The sequence below is a fragment of the Macaca mulatta genome, chromosome 19, assembly GCF_049350105.2.
Source record: "Macaca mulatta isolate MMU2019108-1 chromosome 19, T2T-MMU8v2.0, whole genome shotgun sequence".
In the NCBI taxonomy this organism is placed as follows: domain Eukaryota; kingdom Metazoa; phylum Chordata; class Mammalia; order Primates; family Cercopithecidae; genus Macaca; species Macaca mulatta.
In genome coordinates, this window is record NC_133424.1 from 50,939,439 (window position 1) to 50,964,173 (window position 24,735).

General features: G+C 50.8%; 1 protein-coding gene and 2 long non-coding RNA genes across 8 annotated transcripts in view; 1 reads left to right on the forward strand and 2 right to left on the reverse strand.

The window, feature by feature from the left end:
- Positions 1-14,804, reverse strand: part of LOC114673989 (uncharacterized) — a 31,225-nt gene extending 16,421 nt beyond the window's left edge. Inside the window, exon 1 of the long non-coding RNA XR_013410668.1 lies at positions 14,611-14,804. This is a non-coding gene — a long non-coding RNA (uncharacterized LOC114673989). The remainder of the gene's footprint in view (positions 1-14,610) is intronic.
- Positions 4,635-14,834, forward strand: LOC144337493 (uncharacterized). Its single transcript, XR_013410678.1, has 2 exons — positions 4,635-5,551; positions 13,789-14,834. It is a non-coding gene; the product is annotated as an uncharacterized LOC144337493 (long non-coding RNA).
- Positions 14,835-15,704: 870 nt separating this feature from the next.
- Positions 15,705-24,516, reverse strand: DYRK1B (dual specificity tyrosine phosphorylation regulated kinase 1B). Of its 6 annotated transcripts, none has more exons than XM_015123816.3 (12): positions 24,354-24,493; positions 22,145-22,308; positions 21,014-21,133; positions 20,725-20,913; positions 20,228-20,375; positions 18,664-18,950; positions 17,876-18,022; positions 17,651-17,791; positions 17,318-17,353; positions 17,038-17,233; positions 16,533-16,639; positions 15,705-16,439 (listed from the first exon to the last, which is right to left on the reverse strand). In XM_015123816.3, exons 2-12 carry the CDS (start codon positions 22,205-22,207, stop codon positions 16,068-16,070), a joined length of 1,806 nt encoding a protein of 601 aa, XP_014979302.2. In that variant the 5' UTR covers positions 22,208-22,308; positions 24,354-24,493; the 3' UTR covers positions 15,705-16,067.
- Between the last annotated feature and the right edge of the window lie 219 nt (positions 24,517-24,735).

Genomic DNA, 24,735 nt, shown 5'->3' on the forward strand with positions numbered 1-24,735 from the left:
AATCCCAGCTACTTGGAAGGCTGAGGCAGGAGAATCGCTTGAATCCAGGAGGTGGAGGTTGCAGTGAGCTGAGATCATGCCACTGTGCTCCTGGGCAACAAGAGCAAAACTCCATCTCAAAAACAAAACAAATGGAAAAAAAAAAAAAAAAACCCAAAAAAGAGGGTTGAAACAAAGAAACTGCATTGTTTCACATAGCAAGAAATGCAGAGGTGGGTTCCAAGGTTGTTAAATTCATTCATTTATCTATTCAAACATTTTAGTTCTACTTCAGTAAAAATTTTATTTTAAAATACATGAGTACCAACTGATTGTCAGGCACTGTTCCAGGATCTGGAGATACAACATAGAAGAAAGCAAAGTCCCCTAGGTGGTTCAGTGACATTATCAAGGACTTAGGTCCTTTGTCTTTCTGCACTGTCATCTTCAGCATGACAGTTGCATCATCAGATGGTGGCAACCCAACCAGTATCAGCTCCTTACACAGCATTTCCTGGGGCAGAACAAGGAGTCTCCTCTAGCCTATCTCTCCTTTTGTGATTTAACTTTATTGAGATATAACTTACATGCAATAAAATATATCCACTTTAAGTATAAAATGCAATAAATCTCAAAAGTTTCCCTCATCCCTTGTGATTTTAAGATATAGTTTTATCATGTATTTTTGTATGCTTAAAGAATGTTTGGGCCGGGCGCAGTGGCTCAAGCCTGTAATCCCAGCACTTTGGGAGGCCGAGGCGGGCGGATCATGAGGTCAGGAGATCGAGACCATCCTGGCTGACACGGTGAAACCCCGTCTCTACTAAAAAATACAAAAAACTAGCCGGGCGAGGTGGCGGACGCCTGTAGTCCCAGCTACTGGGGAGGCTGAGGCAGGAGAATTGCGTGAACCTGGGAGGCAGAGCCTGCAGTGAGCTGAGATCCGGCCACTGCACTCCAGCCTGGGCGGCAGAGCGAGACTCCGTCTCAAAAAAAAAAAAAAAAAAAAAAAGAATGTTTGTTTCCTTTTGCTTGGCTTTTAACTTTATAAATAGTATCATCTTATATGGAGTCTTTTGTTTTATTCACATTATATTTCTATGCATTTTTTTTTTTTTTTTTTTTTTTTGAGACAGACTCTCACTCTGTTGCCCAGGCTGGAGTGCAGTGTCCGGGATCATGGCTCACTGCATCCTTGACCTCCTGGGATCAAGTGATCTTCCCACTTTAGCCTCCCAAGTAGTTGGGACCGCAGGCACGTGCCACCAAGCCCAGCTAATTTTTGCATTTTTTGTAGAAATAGGGGTTTCACCATGTTCCCTAGGCTAGTCTTGAACTTCTGGCCTCAAGCAATCCTCCCATCTCAGCCTCCCAAAGTGCTGGGATTACAAGCTCGAGCCACCATGCCCAGACTAAATTCATCTTTTTCTTGTACATCTGTTGTTCCTTTTCACTGCTGTGTAATCGTCCCTCATGTGGGATATACTAAAATGTATCAATTCTCCTTTAAATGGACATCAGGCGTGTTTCTTTTTGCTATCAGATAAATGCTTTTTAAAAGCATACGAAAGTAGACAAATGAACTTTGTATACTTGATCTTAGCCAAAGGCTGAGAAGAGATACTATGAACTTTAACATCTCAACTGATGCATGTGGTCAAATATTTCTTCTTCGGTAAGGACCTAGGAATGCTGAGCATATGGGATTCAGATTTTCAATTTGTTTCAATTTTTCAAAGTAACAAGAAACTACTTCCCAGAGGGTTGTACTAATTTGAACTCCCATCAGCAACATACGCGACGTCCTGTGAATCGCCATCTTAACTTTTGTCAATTTGGGGGCGTGAAATAGAATTTTAGTGTGGCTTTTTATTTAGATGTTCATACAATTAGGGGCTGGCTTTCAGTCAGGTGGGTGGGACCAAAAGATTGAGGAGGAAAGGAATTTAGAGGGTGACTGTAATGATGAATCTATAATTGGTAGGGGACAGTGGGCGGGGTGGGATGGAAAAAGGAGAGCCATGATGGACAGGGAATGCGTGGGAACAAGGCCTGGAGGTCGCGCTGGAAGCAGAGGCGACTTGAACAAGTAAGCTGGAATGAGAGGAAGTGGATTTCAGTTTCCTGATCTTTGTCTTGCCCTGATTAGTGATGAGTTGGAACACCTTTCCATGTCAATTACAAAACTACTGAATAAACCAAAGAATCTCAAAGGAAAAGACCGACAGACTATTTAAAAAATTACTTTATTTAAAGCGATGTTTCTATGCAATTTAAATAAGGAAAATCTCTGGAGAAAAAAAAAATCTCTTTATCACAATCTATGTTGTACCCAAAACTGATATAAATCAATAAAGAAAAGACCAAGCCCCCATTCAGAAATGTGCCACTGGTAAAGGGCAAATCCTGAGAGGAGCTGCAGGGTAGCTCAGAGACAGGTGGGCAGAGCAATTTTACAGGGGGCAGGTGCGATCCATGGCATGGCTACTGCACGCCCAGCAGGAGTCGAAGCAGCAGGAGATGCTGCGCTGGTGGCAGGGCCATCAAAATAAATGAGGTCTCTGAGACTGGCTTCACAGTCCAGTTGCAAAACGTGCATGACCCACATCTCACATGTCATTTATTAATGCAGTATATTCACTGACTATGTGCCAGGCTCTGGAGATAATGTGGCGACCAAGAGAGACTCTGCCCCCACGCTCATGGATTTATCAGTCCAAAGACGAGACAGACGCAGAGATGCTGACATCACAGCTGGTCAAGGTGGGATAGGGGAGAGGCAGACAGAGGGGTCAAGGCTGGGATGGGAGAAACCCCATGAGTTGTGGAAGCCCAGAACGGGCCCCTGACTCACCCTGGGGGACCAAGGGGACGTCCTAGAGGAGATATCTTTTCTGAGACCTGAACAGTATATGGAATTAGTTGTGGGGAGGTGGGTGAAAGAGGGATGCTCCAAAAAGAGGGAGAAGCATGTACAAATGCTCACAGGTGACAGGGAGTCTGGAGTGTTCTAGACCAGCATGATCCAACAGAAACATCACGCGAGCCATACATGTGAGCTGCAAATGTAATTAAAAATTTTCTAGTAGCCCAATTAAAAAAAACCATAAAATTTTAATTTTAATAATATATTTAACTCAATATATCCAAAATATTACCATATTGGTATGTGATCAATATAAATTTTTTTTTGTAACAAGTCTTTAAATCTGGTGTGTATTTTATGCTTAAAATATATCTCAAGTCACACGAGCCACATTTCAAGTGCCCAGGAGCCACATGTGGCTCGTGTCTCCTGTACTGAACATCAGGGCAATGCCTTTTGCTACTCAAAGCCTTGGCATCATTTGGGAGCTTGAAATGCAGAATCTCAGGCCCCTTCCTCAACCCACTGAAGCGGAATCTACATTCGAAATCCCAGATGCACATCAGAGTTTGAGAGAAATGGGCCCAGTTCTGCCTAAAATACTTCTGTGGCTTCCTACTGCCCTCATGATCAATGTCCAGCTATTGAACTTGGCAATCGTTCATTCACTCCTTCATTTACTCATTCATTCAGCACATGGTTACTGAGCACCTACTGAGTGCCAGGCCCTGTGCTGGGTGATGCTGGGGACTTACCAATGGTACAGACAGACCTGAGTCTGGCCCTGCTGGAATTCCCAGACAGTTAATAAATGAGTAGCCAAATCACTTGTTTCATTTGGACTGTGTGAAACATAATATGCTTAATGTGAATTTGCAGTGTACAAGGAGTGTCAGGGGAGGTCTGACCTGATTTGAGTGGAAAGGGATCCAGAAAAATAACCCAAATAAGGGAAGAGGCCACCATCATGGCAAAAGGCCACAAGCAGATTAAATGTCCTGTTGCAGAGGACTGGATTGCCAAGCAACTCCAGCCCATTCATGGTCATTAAGGATCGTTTTCAGGCTTCAGAGAAATGTGGAGAAACGCCTGGAGTATAGGGTTACAGAAAATGAGCCAGGGACAGAGCTGGTGCAGTAATATCACCCCATGCACAGACTTGTCTGAATTTGGAAAATGAGGAGAAAGGAGGGGATCAGAGAATCAGGAAGGTGGGCAATTTGTCAGTAGGGAATGACTTGGGGCAATAAATGGCAGGTTATCTTTTCTTTAAAGAAAATTAAAAACTCCCTTAACAAAACATATCTAGATGTGCTTTAAAAATAACTGAGGCCAGGCGTGGTGGCTCATGCCTGTAACCCCAGCACTTTGGGAAGCTAAGGCGGGTGGATCACAAGGTCAGGAGTTCGAGGCTAGTCTGGCCAACATAGTGAAACTCCATCTCTATTAAAAATACAAAAAATTAGCCAGGTTTGGTGGTGTGCGCCTGTAATCCCAGCTACTCAGGAGGCAGGAGAATTGCATGAACCTGGGAGGCGGAGGTTGCAGTGAGCCAATCGCGCCATCGCACTCCAGCCCTGGCAACAGTGTGAGACTCTGTCAATAAATAAATAAATAAATAAATAAATAAAACTGAGCAGCAGAAAAAGATGTGCAAGGTACGGATTAAGCAACAGTGGCCATATGCTGGTAACTGTAGAAGCTAGTGATGAGAACGTGGGAGTTCATCAGCCTCTTCTCTACGCTTTTATGTATGTTTAAAATTTTCCCTTAAAATAAGTTAAAAGTGTTTTACTTTTTCTTCTTCTTCTTCTTCTTTTTAGAGGTAGAGTCTTGCTCTGTCATCCAGGCTGGAATGCAGTGGCACAATTGTTGCCTAGTTCACTGCAGCTCTGACCTCCTGGGCTTAAGCGATCCTCCTGCCTCAGCCTCCCAAGTAGCTGGGACAACAGGCTTGCACCACCATGCCCAGCAATTTTTTTAAGTTATTGTAGAGAAAGGGGTCTCACTATGCTGCCCAGGCCAGTCTTAACTCCCGGCCCCAAGCAATCCTGCTGCCCTGGCCTCCCAAAGTGCTGGGATTCCAGGAATGAGTCACAGTGCCCAGAATTTTAAAAATGCTTTTCTTTACAAATAATTGGTGATGTTGAAAGGTTTCTAGTCGCTGGAGAAGAAAGTAATTTAAGCCCCTCTTCCAAAGGAAGAAACTGTAAGATCAGAAATATGAGTTTCTCCTTTCAGAATAGAGTCAAGGAGGAAGGTGGTTAAAGGCACGCATCATAGAACTGAGACTCCTAGGTTCAAATCCTGGTGCAGGCACTTACTAGCTATGGAACCTGAAGTAACTGATTTAAACTGTAAATGCCTCACGGAAAACCTGGGCTAATAACAGTAGCTACCTCCTAAGGGGTATGTGAGGATTACTGGATTTATGCATGTTTGGGGTTTAGTCAACAGTGCCTGGCATGAAGAAGGCACCATACAAATGTGGGCAGTTATTGTGAAAGCCTATGCTAGCCAGGCTTAAAACTGCAAAATGTCCCAAAGCACATCCACTAATAGTCTCTCTCTCTCTCTCTTTTTTTTTTTTTTTTTTGAGACGGAGTCTTGCTCTGTGCCCCAGGCTGGAGTGTAGTGGCGCGATCTCGGCTCACTGCAAGCTCCGCCTCCCCGGGTTCACGCCATTCTTCTGCCTCAGCCTCCCGAGTAGCTGGGACTACAGGCGCCCGCCACCTCGCCCAGCTAATTTTCTTGTATTTTTAGTAGAGACGGGGTTTCACCGTGTTAGCCAGGATGGTCTCGATCTCCTGACCTCGTGATCCGCCCGTCTCGGCCTCCCAAAGTGCTGGGATTACAGGCTTGAGCCACTGCGCCCGGCCTCTTTTTTTTTTTTTTTGTAGAGACAGAGTCTCTCTGTCACCCAGGCTGGAGTGCTGGAGTGCAGTGGTGCGATCTCAGCTCACTGCAACCTCCACCTCCCAAGTTCAAGCAATTCTCCTGCCTCAGCCTCCCAAGTAGCTGGGACTACAGGTGCACGCCGCCATGCCCAGCTAATTTCTTTTGTATTTTAGTAGAGATGGGGTTTCACCACGTTGCCCAGGCTGGTCTCCTGACAATCTGCCTCAGGCAATCCGCCTGCCTCGGCCTCCCAAAGTGCTAGGATTACAGGCATGAGCCACCACGCCCGGCCCACTAATAGTCTCTTTACTGAGCTCACTGTCCCAATAGCCACTGATATCAGACTGGAAGAATTCTTCCAATGCCAATATTAATAATCTACTTAACTTCCCTCTTGCACATACAAAATCCTTTTATATAATTCAGTTGTTCTAAATGCTTGTGAGACATTGTTTAGATACCTTGTAAGTCATGTTTATAAGGATAATTGTGAAAATGAACATAGAAAATTCCCTTAATCAATGTGACTCAAAAGGAAGCTTATAAATGCTCCTTAAAATTTCATTCTGGTGTGACAACCACAGTGTAAAGAGAAATGGGCCTCAGTTTTCCTCCTACTGCTGTAGACTTTTTAAAGTAATAAAGTGATTGCTGAAAGTTGTTTTCATCTTAAGTTGACACCCAATGTGATTTATTTTCCTGTTTATGTTTCCCCAAAAAACAGTTTTAATTGGGCTAAATGGTGAGATGGGAGGCCAGGAGCCCAGGGAGGAGGCCAGGCAGAGACAAGGTGGGAGAGGACCGGGTTGGACCATGGCAGAGTGGAAAATGGGAGAAGGGAGAAGAAATGAGAGATGTCCAGGAGTCCCAGAGGACAGGCTCTGGAAGCTGATGGGCTGGACGGGGGCCAGGGATGGGAGGGAGGCATTCAGAATGAGGCCCAGGGCTCTGAGAACCTGGAGCCTGGAGGGGCCACCCTGGAGACAAAGGCTGAGAGAGCAGATTTGGAATCTGGGACGTGGTGAGTGTTAGGGGGCCAAGGATTGCCCAGTTGGAGTTGGGGGATTGTCCACGAGGCCTCCAGATCCTCCAGGTCTAGGGCTCAGAGTAGAGGTCGGGGCTAAGGACAGAGTGTGTCATCTGCACAGAGACAGGAAACAGACCATAAAAGAGGGTCAGGTGGCCCCAAAGTGAGAAGAGAGAACACAGCCCCACCACACTTAAAAGACTGGTGAAAACAGAGGAGCCCACGAGGAAGCAAATCATAGAAGAAATGTCAGGGGATAGTAGACTCACAGAAACCAAGGGGAGGGTGTACCCACAGAAGGCAGGCAAGGCTGATTTTTGCCAAGATGACCAATAAGATAAGCACCAAAAAGAGCCCACTGAGCCAGGCTTCTCACTGGCAGAGGAAGGAGTTATAAAGAAAGCAAGGGGGGAAGGTGAGAATGAACCATCTGGTACTAGATGAGTCTCGGAGGTATCAGTATGAACCCATGCTTATTTTTACACACCATTCTCCGATGAAAAGAACCAGTGACTCTGGAGGAACAGCCAATTCTAGGGCTGGTGCAGGGAAAATACATGAGCCTGGAATATCCTGCAGTGTCAGAAAGTAAGAAGGCGTTGGAGAAAAAGAAAAAGAGTAAAGAACATAGGAGCCAACCTGAAAGATGAACGCTGATGGCCAAGGCTAGAACAACTTGAGCAAAAAAAAAAAAATTCATTATAATAATGTTGGGTTATGCCCAACGGATAAATATTCATGAGTCCACATGGAAATAAACTAATGATTGTATAAATACAATAAATGAAGTATAACAGAAGGGACAAATCTTCCATATGGAATTCTAAATAGTAAATGTAAAGAAATGAGGGAAACAGAAAGTCATTGTTTTAATACCACGGTAGTAACTGCTACAGGCCAGGTCCACTGATGAATGCTAAAATGCATAGGTGAACTTGAAGGAGAAATGGGATACCTGTGCAGCCTCCAAATATCTTCCTATTTCCCTCCAGGAATCAGAGCTTAGCTCTCCTTTGAGTGTAGGCTGGATTTAGTGACTTGCTTCTAACAAATGAATAAAGGGAAAACAGTAGGATTATAGTTAGGAAATTTGCAGACACCACTTTCATGAAGTTAACCTCACCTCAGTGAGCATTCTAATCCCGGTCTAACCATGAGCAAAATGTCAGACAACCCCAGACTGAGGCCATTCTACAGAAACACCTCACCAGTACTCCTCAAAACTGTCAAGGTCATGAAAAACAAGGAAGGACTAAGAAACTGTCACAGATTGGAGGAGGCCAACGAGAAATGACCAATAAATGCAACACGGCATCCTGGATCGGATCCTGGAACAGAAAAAGAACATTAGTGGAAAAACAGGAGAAACAGGATTCAAGTCTGGAGTTTAACAGAATACTAATCCATGTTAATTTCTCAGTTTTGACAAATATACAATAATTATGTAAGATGCTAACACTAGGCGGAAGTTGGGTGTAGGTATAGGCCAAGTCCCTGTATCATCTTTGCAACTTGTCTGTAAATCTAAAATTGTTAAATTTTAAAACGTTCACAAAACTTTAAGTCTCCTCTGCCATATGGCTCGAGGTGGTCCCCAGCGGAGTTCCGAAGCGCGCTTTGTTTGACAAATTCCTTCAGATCTCATCTTACGTGCTCCCCACACCAGAGAGTCCCACCTGACACTGCAGACTGGGTCAGGAGCTGCCTCTGGCTCCCACCGCCCCGCTGTGGCTCGCCTATCCTGGCCCCAACCCCTCTGCCTCCCCATCCCAGCCCTGGTCACTGTCTGCTGTTGGGGTTGTCTTCCCCACTGGACTGTGAGCTTTGCGAGGGCAAGGTGGAGGCTGTCTCAGCCATCGCTGTGTCTCTCTCGAGTCTGGAGTAATGCGTGTCTCCCTGACTCCTCTGGGAATACCCTTGAACAGGCAGAAGCTGCACCTGAATCCTCCCAAGCTGACCCTTAACCCTTCACAGCCCACGGTCCGCCAGATCCACCTTCCTGGTATCCTTCTTCCTGTTTGCCCATCCAGGACACATCTGAAGCAATATAAATGGTCTGTCCCATCCATCTACCAAAAGAGGGTCAAACCATCTCCAACCCCTGCCACACCCACTCGCCTACATGTCCCCCCTGTACACCAAGTGTCAGAAACACATGGTCACTGTGAATGTCTGGGGTGCCTGCCCAGTCCACAGCCCTTGCCAGCAGACAGTCATCACTGTAGGAACCCTCCAGCGACAGTGACTTGAGCAGGGTTGGATACCCAACTCTGGAAATCCCATTCCCATCTGGGAAATTTGGAATGAAGACTGAGGGGCTGTGGGTAACTGAGCTGGAAGGTCACATAGAGCGGGGGCAAGAGTCCACCCAGGGTCAACCCAGCTGCCTGAGAACAGGAAGCAGTCAATGCAAAGAGAAGCAGAGACCACAGGGCCCAGTGGAAGGAAGAATGGCAAGCCGCTGTCCCACTTCTGCTTCTCTTCTGTTCTCATGAGGCCCCTGTCCAGCTCTTGCCATCACCACCCACAACAAATCACAGTGAGTCCTGCCTTCAAAATGCACCCAGACTCCAATGACGACTCGTTCCTGCCCCTGCCCTGGGACAGGCCACTGTCATCTCACCTAGATTACTGCAGCAACCTCCTCATGGGCCTCCCTGCTCTCACTGTGAGACCACACTTCCATCTATACACCCTTCCTTAGTGATCCCATCCTGGGTTTTAATAGCATAAACATGCCAACTACTCCCAGCCCAGATCTCACCCTTCAATGCCAGTCTCGTAGAAGCTCCTGCTTGGCCAGTGAGTCCACTCGAAGGCTAAACATGCCCACACTCTCTCCCAGTCTTCTCCATACAGTTTACGGCGCTCCCTCCTTCCTCTCTGCAGGCTAAACGCCATAGCATGGTCCTTGACTCTTCTTTCTCACCCCACACACCTGATTCTCCCTTCAAATTATATGCAAAATCTGACCACATCTCCCCACCTCCCCGTTAGCACCCTGGCCAAGCCACCGTCATCTCTGCTGGACTACACAGTGGCCTTCTCACTGGCGTCCTGCTTCTACCCTAGTAGCCATGTGGGAGCCAGAGGGACCCTCTTACCATGGTAGATCACATCGCCTCAGCTCACCATGCTCTCACTGCCGCACATCTCATCAGCATCAAATTCAAGTCCTTCCCACGGCCTCCCAGTCCCACCTGACCTTGTCTTGGTCTCCTTCCCTCCCACCCTGTCCAGTCTGGTCCAGTTCACTCCTCTCTGCTCCTCCAGCACACCAAGCGTGCCTCGGGGCCTTTGAATTTCCTGGGTTTTTCTACCTGGAACGTCCTTCTTCCCAAAATATACACCCAGCTGGCGTCCTCCCCTTCTGTGAGGTCCATTAACGTTTTTCTCAAAGAGGTTTTCTTTAACCCCTCTATCTAAAATAGCACCTCTTTCCACCCTCTAGTCCTCCAACACTCAACTTCCACAGCTCTGTTTGCTAATATTAGCATTCATCTTGCCCACTGGAATGCAGGCTCCAGGAGGACAGGGCTTTCGGGCGTCTTGTTTGCTACTGTTAATAACACCAGCACCTGAAAATGCTTGGCATGTAGTAAGTAGCCAGCATCTGATGACTCAACAAATAAGTAAAGAAAACCCTGGAATCAGTTAGGATATTGTTGGTTCTAAGTAATAGAAAGCTCAATTCAACAATATAGTTGGCTTAAACAATAGAGATATGTTGAATTCCCTAATGAAGAAACTCTGGAGGTAACTCACTCCAAGTGAGGCCTGATCCAGCACTTCAACAACATCACCAAGGACTCGATGTCTTTCCATCTCTCTACTAGTCCTTCCAAGAAAATGGCTAAAATCACATCACTAAGAAGTGGGTTGGCTGGACGCAGTGGCTCATGCCTGTAATTTCAGCACTTTGGGAGGCCAAGGTAGGTGGATCACCTGAGCCCAGGAGTTCGAGAGCACTCTGGGAAACATGGTGAAACCCCATCTCTACAAAAAATACAAAAATTAGCCAGGTGTGGTGATGCATGCCTGTGGTCCCAAGTACTCAGGAGACTGAGACAGGAGGATCACCTGAGCCTGAGAGGTCAAGGCTGCAGTGACTCCAGCCAGGGTGATAGAGTCAGGCCCTGTTAAAATAAAAAATAAAAAAAAAAGAAGTGGAAGTGGGTTACTAACATGTTTATTCATCTGACCGCCACTTCTTCACAATTGTGAAAACTGTAACGCTGATGAACATGATGCTGATAATAACAGCTATCACATATTCAGTGTTTTGTGCCAGGCACCTTACTAGTACTTTATTAGCTTCTGTGTGCCTTCATTTCCTCATTTGTAAAATGAGAACAGTAATAGCACCACATACAGTGACTGAGGATTAAACGAACTAATACATAAAATGGTAAGATCTCAAAAAAATATTAGCTTCAGTTAGCTACTGCTGTGTAACAAAGCATCCTAAGCCACAGGGGCATAAAATAGCAACCATTTCTTTGCTCATGATTCTGCAATTTGGATAAGGCTCAAAGGGTGACGGGATTTGGGATGGTTCACCCCTACTCCACATGGTGTCAACTGGAATGGGGGTTAGGCCATCCCAAGAAGGCATCACTCGCATGCCTGGCACAGCAGCTAAAAGTTGGAACAGCCGCGGGCTGGGGCAGATCTATAGAAAGTGCAGGGCTCTAAGAGTAGAAGCAGAATCTGCCAGGTCTCTTAAGGCCTAGGACTCCATTTAGTACAGCATCACTTTCACTGTATTCTTTTTTTTTTTTTTTTTTTTTTTAGACAGAGTCTCACTCTGTCACCCAGGCTGGAGTGCAGTGGTATGATCTTGGTTCACTGCAACCTCCACCTCCCGGGTTCAAGTAATTCACCTGCCTCAGCCTCCAGAGTAGCTGGGACTACAGGAGTGTACCACCACACCTGGCTAATGGTTTTTTTTTTTTTTTTTTTTTGTAGTTTTAGTAGAGATGGGGTGTCTCCATGTTGGTCAGGCTGGTCTCGAACTCCTGACCTCATGTGATTCACCTGCTTCAGCCTCCCAAAGTGCTGGGATTACAGGCATGAGCCACCGCGCCCAGCCTGCTTTCACTGTATTCTATTGGTCAAAGCAAATCTCAGTGCCAGCTCAGATATAAGGGGAAGGAAGGAGGCTCCACCTCTTGATAGGAAAAACAGCAAAGAATGCGTGGCTGTCTTTAATCACGGCTATTTTAATCTCACAGTAACAGCCTTGTCACTGGTCTCCCCACTTCAATCCTTAATGCCTTATAGTCAATTCCCCATAGAGAAGACAGAGGAATCTTCTAAGTGCACTTTGGTATGAAGAATTTTAGAGCGAAACACACACACACACACACACACACACACACACACACACACACACACACACACACCTGACCACGCTCCCGTCCCCAGCTTAAAATTCTACAACTTCCCACTAGCCTGTGGGGTAAACACCCAAACTCCTTACGGCATACACAAGGTCTGACCTCTTGCTCTGCATCAGCCTCTAGGCTCCATCACAAACTCTTAACTCTTAAAGGAGTTAATGCCTACTCCTTCATCACCTCAAACCTCATTTCCTAGGATCCGGATTTGATATCCTATTAAGTGTTCTTATAACACTCTCTACCTTTCTTTATAATTTCACACGTGTGATTGATAGTCTAAATTACCATCCTTATTGCTGTAGCTTCTATGGGGGTAGGGAAATATTTTGTTCTCTGCTGTGTTCCCAATGCTGAGCAGAAAGAAGAGGTAAGGTGAAATAATTGTTGAATGTCTTGAGCCCTCAGAAAAGGCAGCCCCTTCAAGTTCTGTAGAAAGGGGCTCAGCAGAGTCCCCAGCATGCTGGGATCCAGATGTGTGCTCTTCAATAGTTTATTTGGTAAGTAGTTACTGAGCACTAACTATGTGCCAAGAAATTTTCCATGTGTTGGAGATAACGGAGGAAGCAGACAAAAGCCCCTTCCCTCATGAAGTCAACAGTCTCCTAGAGGTAAGGGTCAGGGGAGGCAGACCATAAACACAGATAAATTCTATAGAGTGTTAAACAGTAATATGATTAATGTTAAGGATAAAGTTCAAGAAGCAAAGATAGATGTGACTATTAGTGGTACAATTTTAGAAGGGTGGTGAGGGAAGATCTCAGGAAGGCAGTGACATCACAGGGGAGACCTAGAGAGGAAAGAATGAGTCTGGGCTATTTGGTAGATGAGTTCTTTAGGCAAAGAGAAGAGCAAGCGCAAAGGCCCTGGGGCCCGTGTGGCTGGAGCACAGGGAGTAATGAGTAGACGATGTCAGAGAGGTGATAAGGGCAGACAATGAAGGGCCTTGCAGAGGACTCTGGCTTTTACCCTGAGTGAGATGGAGCCTCGGAAGTGTTCTGAGCAGGCGAGGGATATGACCTGATACAGGTGCTCACAGCATCCCTCTAGCTGCATGTGAGGAACACTCTGGGGGGCAGGGGTGAGGGCAGAGAGATCACTGAGGGGCCTGCCATAATGGTCTGGGAAGGAGATAAGGGTGGACAGGAGTGAAGGTGGGGAAAAGTGGTCAGGTATACTAGCTGACAGACATGGATATAAGACAGAGAGAGGAGTAAAGAACAATTCCAGTGGTTTGGGCCTGGAGAGGAGGGAGCATTTATTGAGATGAACATGGGGGGAATAAATTTTGGGGAAAGGAGGAGGAGCTCAATTTGATCAAAATTACTCTGGAGATACCTCTAGATTACCAACAGGTATCAGGTAGGCATCTGGTCAGGAGCTCAGAGGAGAGATTCTGGGATGGACATAGAAATGTGACATATAATGGGAGGCCGAGGTAGGCGATTCACAAGGTCAAGAGATCAAGACCATCCTGGCCAACATGGTGAAATCCTGTCTCTACTAAAAATACAAAAATTAGCTGGGTATAGTGGCGCGTCCCTGTAGTCCCAGCTACTCGGGAGGCTGAGGCAGGAGAATCGCTTGAACCCAGGAGGCAGATTTTGCAGTGAGCCGAGATCGTGCCACTGCACTACAGCCTGGCGACAGAGTAAGATTCCGTCTCCAAAAAAAAAAAAAAAAAAAGTGACATATACATTTCCATGGCTCTCCCAAATTCCTCACAAGACCTACATGATCTTGCCCTGCTGATACCTCCTTGGTAAGTTAATGGCACACACACACACATCCTGGGCCCTCCCCTTCCTAGCTATCGATACTGGTCAAGTTACCTAACCTTCTCTGTCCTAGGTATCATTTACAAATGGGAGATCTCATCAGCACTTGCCTCCTAGGATTGTTCATTCAAGACATTAGTTACTGAGCATCTGCTCTATGTGCTGGAGATATCCCTTCCCCACTCCTCCCTGCCTCCCCCTCCCACACAGCCTGTCAACCTTCTGGACGTCTCTCCCATCCCCTCTTGCCCTCCCAACAGTGACCCGTGCCCTGATCCATTCCCAACATCTCTTGCCTAGAAATCTATCACATCTGCCACCCTGGGTTGCCCGATCCCAGTCACTTTCCTGCTAATCTATTCTCATGTCACAGCAAACTGGGCCGTACCCCTTCCCCACTAAAAATCCTCCCATGGCTCTTCATTGCCCTCAGGACAAAATCCAAGTTCCCTAAATGGTCAAGAAAATCTTCCACATCTCATTCATAGAGAACTTTCAGTATGATCACCAACATCAGATCACCTGCAGTCCATGTTCACACATCAAGCTGTTTCTGCCTTTGCTCAAGCCATTCCACCACACCGCCCCCGACCCCCCAAAACATCCTTCCGTCTTCAGGTCTCAGCTCAGACAGCTCCTAGTCTTCCGGGATGATCTTCCTACCAGGGCCTCCTCGGGTTCCCACCGCGTTCCACGCCGCCTCCATTAGTGAACATACATAGGTCCACGACGGGGTCCTTGCCTGTCTCTCCCGCTGAGCGGGGCTTCCCGCAAGCCGGGCCAGGCACAGCAGCCAGTAATGTCCCCGTGCTGGGGCCCCTTCAGGCCTCGGAGTCTACCGCCCACTCCGGAACTGTGAGCGACAACCGGCACGCTCTCCCGGCACGGCGCCGCGCCCACCTTCCGCACACCTCGAAGACCTCATCACCTGCGCCAAAGCCACCCAATCACGGTCTTCTCTCCACCTCCTAACCACCACGAACATCCAGGACCCGGATACCTCAGACTGCTCATTGGCTGCCTGAAAACCCGCCCCCAAGCCTGAGCGAAAAGAACTCTGGTTGCCGTAGTTCCCCGACACCGCAGAAAGCGACTAAGTAGAACTCCATTTCCCAGAAAGCGCCGCGCCCCAGTGGTGGGAGACGGTACCCTTTGAACTGGGCAGTTCTTGATTGGCCGGTTGGGAGACGTACATTTCCAAATTACCATGGAAACAGGACCACTTACCTGGAACCCCGGGAAAATCTTTTTTCCTTAGAATCTCAAAACACTTTGTTTCGCGATGATTCCAAAGGGTTGGATAGTACACATGTGGGGGCAGAGTCTGTACCTATTGTCTGCCTATTCCCCAGTTGGCGCCAACAAAGCCTGCTAAGTGCACTCAGCGGCTACTGGACGCCTGCTTGGCCTGAGGAGCCACTCCTGTGCTGGCTCTGCGGACGCCCCGGCTTATTAGGGCACCTGTTTCCCAGAGACAGGCCAGAGCTGAGCCTTTACCCTTTCAGTCTGTTTACCCAAGAAAAGGCAAATGTAGGCCAGGATCCCATCCACGATCAGGATCCCATCCACGATCTCTCTAGAAAGCTGGTGCCCCAGACCTGCAGCCCCATGCCTGCAACAAGAGCCACAACTTCCCCACAAGAGACGTCTCCACACCACAGAGCTCCTCCAGCACCCCCTCCGCAAACCCCCTTCCCCACCACGCCTCTGAGGGTCAGGTGAGGGGAGCCGAAGCCCTGCAAACGCTCAGGCAGGCATGTGAGAAAGCTCTTTACTGGGGGTACAGCGAGGAGGAGCAAGGCCATCTCCCCCTACCTGCCCCCACCCCCTCCTAGGTTCCTGGGGTGAGGGGGGTCTTCCCTCCACCGGACCACCACTGTCTTTGGTACAATAAATAGAAAAAAAGGGGGAGAGGGGCCCAAGGGTCCAGTCTTTAGTGGGGAGGGAGCGGCCAAACCCCTCTCCTTGACCCCCCTGCCCCAGGCCCCAATCAGTGCAGGCCTCACCCACCCCAGCTGGGTAGCAGCAATTCCAGTCAAGGAGAGAGATGAGGATGGGAGCCCAGGGCCCCCAGATGGGGGGGGTATGGCTTCAGGAGGGGCCCCAGGGAGGGGGCAGGGTCATGAGCTGGCTGCCGTGCTCTGGGGTACACCACGGAGGCCCAGGTGAGGCCCCAGAGTGGCAGGGTCATCAGGAGGCGGGAGGGGTGGACGACCTCCCGTCATCCGAGTCCGGAGGGCTGAGGCAGCCGGGTGCTGGGGGGCAGGCGCTGGGTGAGGTGGGGAGCAGTCAGCAGGCCCGCCCACCAGGCTCACATCCATCAGCTCCGGAGGCGGTGGTGAGGTTGGTGATGGGGGACGACCAAGGTATCGGGGCTGGGGGGGTAACTGGGCCCCGGTCCCAGGCAGTGATGAGGCAGAGGCCGGGGCTTGATGTGTCTTGTGGGGCACATCACCCCCTGCCCAGGGCCGCAGTGGCTGGGAGGGTGGGACCTAAAAAAGCAAAGGAGCAATGGATGATGGAGACCCCAGTCCTTAAGCCCCAGGCACCACCACCCACCTCCAAAGCCCCCAAAGCTTCATTACCTGGGGGCTGTTCATCTCACAGTCTGTGATAGGGGGCCCAGGGCCCCCACAATATCGGTTGCTGTAGCGATAGGTCCGGTTGTCACTGGAGGAGCCACTGGAGCCTCCTGGAAGTGCCAGGGAGGAGAGGTGAAGGGGCATAAGGTGAGAGAAGGTGGCAAGTGGGTTTTGGGATGGCTGAGTGAAGTTCATGGCCCAGGCTCAGGTTCAGGCTTCAAGATCAGAGCCCATCTGAAGAACCAGGCCCAATTTTGAGATTTTAGATTGGAATTCAGTTTTGGGTTTTAGAGTCAGAACCAGTTTCAGGGATCTGAGCCCAAGTCCAATTTCAGAGATTGTGTCAGGGCCAGCTGGAGCTCTCCCATCCCACACATCATCTTAGAGTTCAGGATCAAACAGTTTCAGAGCTCTTGTGTGAAGACCCAGTAACAAGGTCCCCTAGGACAGGCCAAACCTGAGCAGCCCCCACCCCTGTTGTACCCCATTTGGGCACGTGGGCACCCACCAGAACTGGAAATGGAGCTGGCGGTGCTGGAAGAGGGGCAGGTGTCGAGAGGCGCGGGCGAGGTGGAGGCACTGCTGCCTGCCGGGCCCGTGTTGGTGGCCTCGTCGGCCGTGCGGCGGAAGAAGCCGTGCTGCAGAGCCCCCAGGGGGCTGATGCGGGCGGCGGGCTCATACTCCAGCATGCGCAGCACCAGGTCCTGGAAGCGGAGGTAGTCGGCGGGGCTGTGGCCCGGCTCCCCCGCCCGCCGGCCCCCGGGCCCGCCCGTCTGCACGCCCAGCACCTCCTGCAGCCGCCGTGTCCCGGGGCCCTGGTAATCCTGGCAGGGAGGGGGTGGGAGGGGGGGCAAGAGAGTGGCCGTCAGTGGGCAGGAGGGGCAGGGAGACACACATGGGGAAACAGAGGCACAGGAGAGAAAGTGGAAAGAAAAGCTAAGAAGAGTTGTGGGGTGGGAAGGAGAGATGGGAGATGGGGTGGGCAGGGAAGGAAGGAAAAGACAGACAAGGGGGACAGGAAGGAAGGGAAAGACACAAGGGAGAGGGAGCAGGGGGAGAGAGCCCCAAGTGTGAGTGAGGGGCCACGGGGTGGGAGGAGTGGCGTGGGGCAGGGGCCGCACCTTCCTGAGTTCTTTTGTCCTTCGTAGGGTCCAGCCACCCCCAGGCAGCCGTTCAAAGTACTTGCGAGCCTTGGGCGCCTGGTCCAGCATGGCAGCCGGCGGGATGCCCAGCACCTCCACAATGCGGTTCATCTGGTCCACCTGTGAGCAGGCGGGAGTCAGGGTCATCAGGCCAGCCAGGCTCCACCCCCTCCACCTCCAGCACACCCCTTCCTGGGGGCACACCTCATTGGAGCCACTGAAGAGGGGCTCTCCGGTGTGCATCTCCACAAGGATGCAGCCCAGGGACCACATGTCAATGGCCAGGTCGTAGGGTGTGCCCAGGAGCACCTCAGGCGAGCGGTAGAAGCGGCTCTGGATATACTGGTAGATCTGGGAAAAGGGTCATCGTCAAGGGTCCCAGCCTCCTCTACTGGTCCCACTGACACCCCCAAAGCTAAGAGGACCCAACTAAGGACAAGCCTCTTGCTGACAAAATGGGGACTGAGGCTCCAAATCCTGCCATTATCAGCACCAGTTTTCTGGGAGCCACTGGTGCCATCTTGTTTATCAATCTGGGGAGCCTGCTGGCCTAAAGAGACCCTGATCTCCACCCCCAACCCCGATCCTGGGCCTTTCTGGGTCACCAGGCAGAGGCTGACATTCCACCAGCCCTATACTATTGTCATTTTTAGTGGCAGCTCACACAGAGTTGCAAAGTTGAAGCCTTCCACCTCCATCCCCGGCTTTAAGAACACAGAACACAAAAACTTAGTAAAGCAGCACCCAGGGCTCAAACCCAACCCAACTTTACCCTGTTCACATCTGGCAGCTTCAAAACGAGCCCTGCCCCCTCAGGCTTCACCCTCCCCATCCTAGTGGGCAGTACATCCACACCCCCACCCCAAGCACTATCCTTCACTTCCAGCAGTTCCTAATAATCCCATCCCAGCCAAGCCCCGCCCCTAAGCCTCCTGTTGGCCCTGCCTCACCCAAACCACTAGCCCTGCTCCCAGGACCGGGCTGCCCCGTACCCTCTGGCCAAGCTGGCAGGAACTGCCGAAGTCCACGATCTTGATGGCGCTGCGCTTGGGGTTGCAGAGCAAGATGTTTTCGGGCTTGAGGTCGCAGTGAATGATGCTGAGCTCAGGCGTGGCCAGAAAGAGCAGTGCCGTGCAGAGCTGCTGCGCCAGCTTCCGGGTCAGGTTCAGCGAGACGCCGCGGAAGTGGGTGTTGCGCAGGAGGTCATACAGGTTGTAGGACAGCAGCTCGAACACCAGGCACAGGTGGTTCCGGAACATGAAGTGCCGCTTCAGGTGCACTGCGAGGGAGGGGAGAAAATGGGCCAGAGAAAAAATGGCTCAGAGAGGGCAGGTGGTGGCCTGGGGTCATACAACACTCTTTGATCACTAGCCACATGTGCTGTGCCCACGGGTACCATCTGCTAGTCAAGATCTTTTTATCTAACAAACAACTAGGTTCACACAGGAAGTTAACGCTCTTTCCAAGTCTCTGTCAAACCCTCCAATTAAACAAACGAGAAAGTTTCATTAGTTACTACTAGCTCTAACACATTCTACACTTCCTCCTTTAATTTCGTAACACTGCTTTCATCTCCCTTGTATTCATTTTTGTGGCAAAGGACACTAGTTTTCCATCTACTTTAAGGATGTACATTTTCCTTTCAAACGAAACCATTTTAAAATCCACTTGCTGTTTATGATTATGTTGTGATGTTTATGTCCATTAAGAGGAATCAGTTTAAGGGAGGAGAAAGACTGGCACAGATGTTAAGAGTAACAGCTCTGGAGTCCACGGCCTCATCAAATTATAGCTCAATTAGTACAAACTGCCCCCTCATGCAAGTGACAGCACTTGAATCCCTGGGTTTCTTTTTTCCTTTCTTCGTTTTTGTTGTTATTATTGTTTGGTTGTTTGTTTGTTTTTTAAGATAGAGTCTCGCTCTGTCACCAGGCTGGAGTGCAGTGGCATGGTCTTGGCTCATTGCAACCTCCGCCTCTAAGGTTCAAGCGATTCTCCTGCCTCAGCCTCCCGAGTAGCTGGGACTACAGGCGCGTGCCACCACATCAAGCTAATTTTTTCATATTTTTAGTAGAGACAGGGTTTCACCATGTTGGCCAGGATGGTCTCCATCTCTTGACCTCATGATCCACCCACCTCGGCCTCCCAAAGTGCTGGGATTACAGGCGTGAGCCACGCACCCAGCCCATTTTTTTTGTTTGTTTTTGTTTGTTTTATTGAAGAAGAAACTAGGATGGAAGCCCGGGTTTTGTTTCTTCAAGATGTTGGTAATAATGCCCTTCCCCTTATGGGCTGTGGTGAGTTAACTTACATAAAGTGCTTCCAAGACAGCCTGGCCGTTGGTGAGCACTCAGTAACCTCTGACCACTACCAAGTAAATAGGACAAAAACCATAAAAGCAGCAGGAGAATCACTGATGTCAGTGAAGCACAGATCAAACCCTGCTCTGAAGATGTCAGCCTCCTCCTGAGGGTGGGGCAGGGGTGTGACCCATCCCTACTGGCTCCAGCTCCCACTATCCCAGGTGCCCACAGCCCTGCCAGTCCCGGGCCTCACCTATGTAGTACTTCATCTCGGTGTCATGCTGGTTCATCAGCTCCAGCAGCCGCAGCTCAATCTGGGCCTGGTTCAGGAAGGCCTTTTTGTTCTTGATGATCTTGATGGCCACAAGCTCCTGGGTCTGATGGTCATAGGCTTTCACCACCTGTTGGGGCAGGGCATGTCAAGAAGAAAGGGGTGGGGGCAGGGCAGAGCCAGGCACCATTCTCCTCCCTCCAGGCAAGGAGGCCCACCGAGAACACTATGCATACTTCGCAGTTGAGTGCACACCATTAGTCAGGCACTGGTGGAAACGCTGGACGTGAAATAACATACCACCTTATGTTGAGTCTTGTTATTTAAACTGTTTTACAGAAAAGGCAACTGAGGCACAGGGAAACTAAGTGGGCTAGGGTGAGTGGCCCAGCATGGGATTTGAAGCCACTGAACCACTGGGTATGTGGTCAATGTTAGTGGGGCCTTGGATCAGGGTGGGAGAGGGGGGTGTCCCACACCTGGCCAAAGGAGCCTTTGCCAATGAGCGAGTCAATCTCATAGCGCTCCAGCCAGCGCTCGCCACTGCGCACGATGTAGTCATGGTTGTCGTCATCATAACCATGGTTCAGGACCTTCTTCTCCTTCTTGGTGCTCGAATCCTGGGGTGGCACCTGCTGGGCCCGCCGCTTCTTCTTCGCATAGTATACCTGCCCAGCCAGCCAGCCAGGAGATGGGGACTGGTGAGTGACTCATGCCAGCAGCCAAGACCCTCGGCACCCAGCCCAGGATCCCCCAGCCCCTGCCCACCTCATTGATGTGCTTGTAGGTCTTGATGAGGTCCACAGAGAGCTTACGCAGCGGGGCTGAGGTTGCATCTCGGAAGGCCAGGGGCAGCCTCCGAGGCAGTAGCCGCACATCAGGCAATACCTGCAGGGCAGGGTGAGGGGTGGGCACTGAGGGCGGGCCTTTACCTCCAACCTCAAGAGGAAGAACTATAAGGGCTGCTGGCGCATCATGTATTTGGTTGCTGTCTGTATTTGTTCCACCCATTTAGGAAAGAAACTCCCCCAGGGCTGAGACTTTCTCTTGTTCTTACTGTACCTCCAGTGCCTAAAGCAGGGCCTGGCACACAATGGATACTCTTTCAGACCTGTGATGTGAATGAGTGAACCCTGACCTTTCACCCCTCACCTTTACTCCTTTCTGAACCTCAGTGGGAGAGATTATATGGAAAATCTGGGCTCTGTTCCTCCCCATTCTTCACTGTGAAGCCAGCCATTCTGGGTATCCTCTGAAGTTCCTCTATCTCAATTTACCCTCATCCCTTGGGCCCCAACCCATACCCCCACCAAGTCTTTGCATAGTTCTTTCACTCCAAGACTCTTGGATCTGATCTGGCCCCTGGACCTCCCACTCCATCCTGCTTCAAGATCTGCATGTCACTGCCTTCACTGCCTCCAGCCTTGGAGAGCTTTGCCCTGCACCACCCATGCCTCTTGGCCTCAAGACCGTTTAGACTCAACCTCCCTCCCCATTCACCCCCTCCAGATCTTTCACTCTGAACTTTTCTTAGTGAGCATTTATTGGGTATTTACTATGCGCCAGGCACCATTCTAAGCATTCTACATGCATACCATTAACTCATTTAATCCTCACAACAACCGTGTGAGGCAGGTATCATTATTGGCCCCATTTCACAGAATAGAAAACTCGAGTATGGAGAATCTAAGTAATTTAACCACTGGGTAAGCATTTGAACCCAACCTCTCCAAACCCTGACTCTGCCTGAAAACTCCTCTGTTATTTTCCAATCCCATGGGACCCATTATGTGCCCAGGAGACTGTCTTGGGCAACCACACTACATTTTGGTCTGGAGACCCTTCTATCCCCAGCCTCCCCCTACCACCAGGCAGGTGAGGAGCCAGCTGAACGCGTACCTGCGTGTGCTCCTGGGGCCCTGGGAAGCCAGAGAAGGGACCATGGCCCGGTGGGATGGCCATGGTGGGCTCAGAGGGCCGCAGGGGAGCGAGGCCTGGAGCGGGAGCCCGGCCGGGGGGCGCCTTCTTGCATCCTGCACCTCGGCTGCCACCGCCGCTGAGACCTGAGAGCAGACAGGCGGTAGGAAAACAACATGGAACAAGGGATATGTGAATAGTGCCAGGCGCGGAAGAGGTGGGCATGAGAAAGGCAGGGAACAGAGAGAAGAGGAAAAGGGCACAACGGAGCAACAGGTAGCAATGAAGAAAAGGGGCAGAGAAGTGGCAGCCAGGTGGGGGGTGGCACAGCAGTCCCTTGACAAATAATGACCAAGTAAATGATTAAGGCAGCACAAAGAGAACACATAAAAGACAATGATTGGGGGCCAGGCAGGGGTTGATATGAGCCATCACAGGGAAAGGAGGACAGGAAGACACCAATAATTCGGAGGAGGGAAAGAAAAAAGATAGAAACCACAGACAGTATGCAGAGGAGTAAGCTTCATTCTTTTCTCATTACTACTCATGGCCCTCCCCAGGGCCCCTAACACAAGATCCCACCCTTCTAAAGTCTTCCCTGAACATTAGGATCTCAGCCCGTAGTACAGCAAGGGCCACTACTTCAAGATCTATCCTTCTCAGTAGATTCCCTCAGCCCAGAGAACTCTAGGATTTCCAAACCACATGAGTGTTCCCCTCCCAAACCACAGCAGAATCCTCTGCAGCCCTAAAACCACATCAGCGTCCTTAGGGACCTCCCAACCACACCAAAGTTATCTGAGAACCTCTACAGAACAGAGTCCTATCTCTACGGCATTCTCATCTACCAGGGCACAACTTTCCTAGGGGACCCTCTCCATATCATGCCAAGACCGCTTCCCTATATCAGGTCCTCCATATTAGGAACCAGCCTTCCAGGCAGTCTCCCTGTACTATATCCCAATTCCCCCTGCCACAACAGGGCTCTTCCCCACATTACTCCAAGACCCCATCCCAATCAAGGCCCACTCCTCCTGATGGGAGGTGTCTCTTCCCACAGTTTAGAGTGATCTTTTCTCCCCTACACTGCTTCCTTGCCCCCCTACATACACACACACACACTGCCTAATATTCCTACCAGACACCTTTCTCCAGGCACCCCTCTTTATACCAGGGTCATTCCACAACTGTGTCCACTCCTACAGGGCCTCAAAGCCAAATGCCCAAGTATCACATAGGGTTCTCTCCTCCCAGAGTTGTCAGCCACAGCAAAAATCTCCCCAATGGGCCATTTTCTCCCCCATGTCAAATCCTTTTCTCCTATTCCATGCCTCGCCACTCCACGACTCCTCCACCCTTGGAGCTTCCCCCCAAAACAACCTCTTTTCCGGGGCCCTCCCACACCAGGACCATCTCTCCCAGCCCCCACCCCCTACCCGGGTCAGGGCTGGCGCGGGGCCCACGGGGGGCTGGGGCGCGGTGGGGCCCCCAGGCGGGTGGTCGAGCGGCCAGCATGGCGGCGGTGGCAGCGCTGAAAAGGCGACCGCCTGTCCCTGGCCCGGCCGGCCCCGCGGCAGGGAGGGCAAGCGGGACGGGCGGCCCGGTGGGTGACAACAGCAGCCGCCGCTGCCACCGGGGGCGGGGAGAGGAGGGGACAAGGGTCAGCCCGGGGCACGAGGGGGAAGAGTAGAGCAGGTGGACGGGGGAGGGGCGACACGCCCCACCCTGAGTGGCCACCAGCCCCTAGGGACCCGGCGTCCCGCCCCCCACCCAGGAGGCCCTCCTGGGCCTGCCGAGACCGGCAGGCGGGGCCCGACTGAGCTTGGCAATCGGCACCTGCCATGGCAACAACTGTGCCATTGGTCGCTGGTGCCAAGAGCTCAGCCAATCACAGCCTAGGGCAGCTGTTGCTAGGCAACGAAGAAGCGGCCCGCGGAGCCGAGCCCAAACAAAGGGCGGGAGTGGGGCCCGGCTACCCCCTCCCAGCCTCCCTCCTGCAACTGCTCCCTCGGGCTTGGCCGGTTCCAGGAATTCAACTATGAATAGCCAGGCAGGGCCCGCACCTGCCCGCCACCCCCCTCCTCTCCTCCCTTGGCCTCGCGCTAAGTCTCGCGGCGACGCGGGCAGGGCGGATCCCGTCCTGCCCACCTCCCTGCGACCGCGTGCCGCCCCACCGTCCCTGCGCCGTTACCTGAGGGAGCGGGCAAGGGGACTCAAACTGCTCGGGGAGCCCGAGCTCAGACCTGCCCACTGGCTGAGGGTATCCGGCGGACGCGGCAAGCCAGGGCCCCGATTACCCAGTAATGCAACCAGCAAAATGGCGACCACAACAAACCGGCCCCCCCACGCCCTGGACTCCGCCCCCATCCCGCCCTCTCCGCTCCCCCCACGTGACCCAGACTGCCACTCCGCCTGCGCGAGACGGCCGCTTACCTGTACGCATGCGCAGTGAGCTACCAATCACACCCAAGAACCGATATCCGGGCTGCGACTGCGCGAGAGGCAGCTACAAACGGAGCATGGGCTCTGTGACCGGGTGAGAATTTACCCCACGACCCCGCAAAGTTAACCAA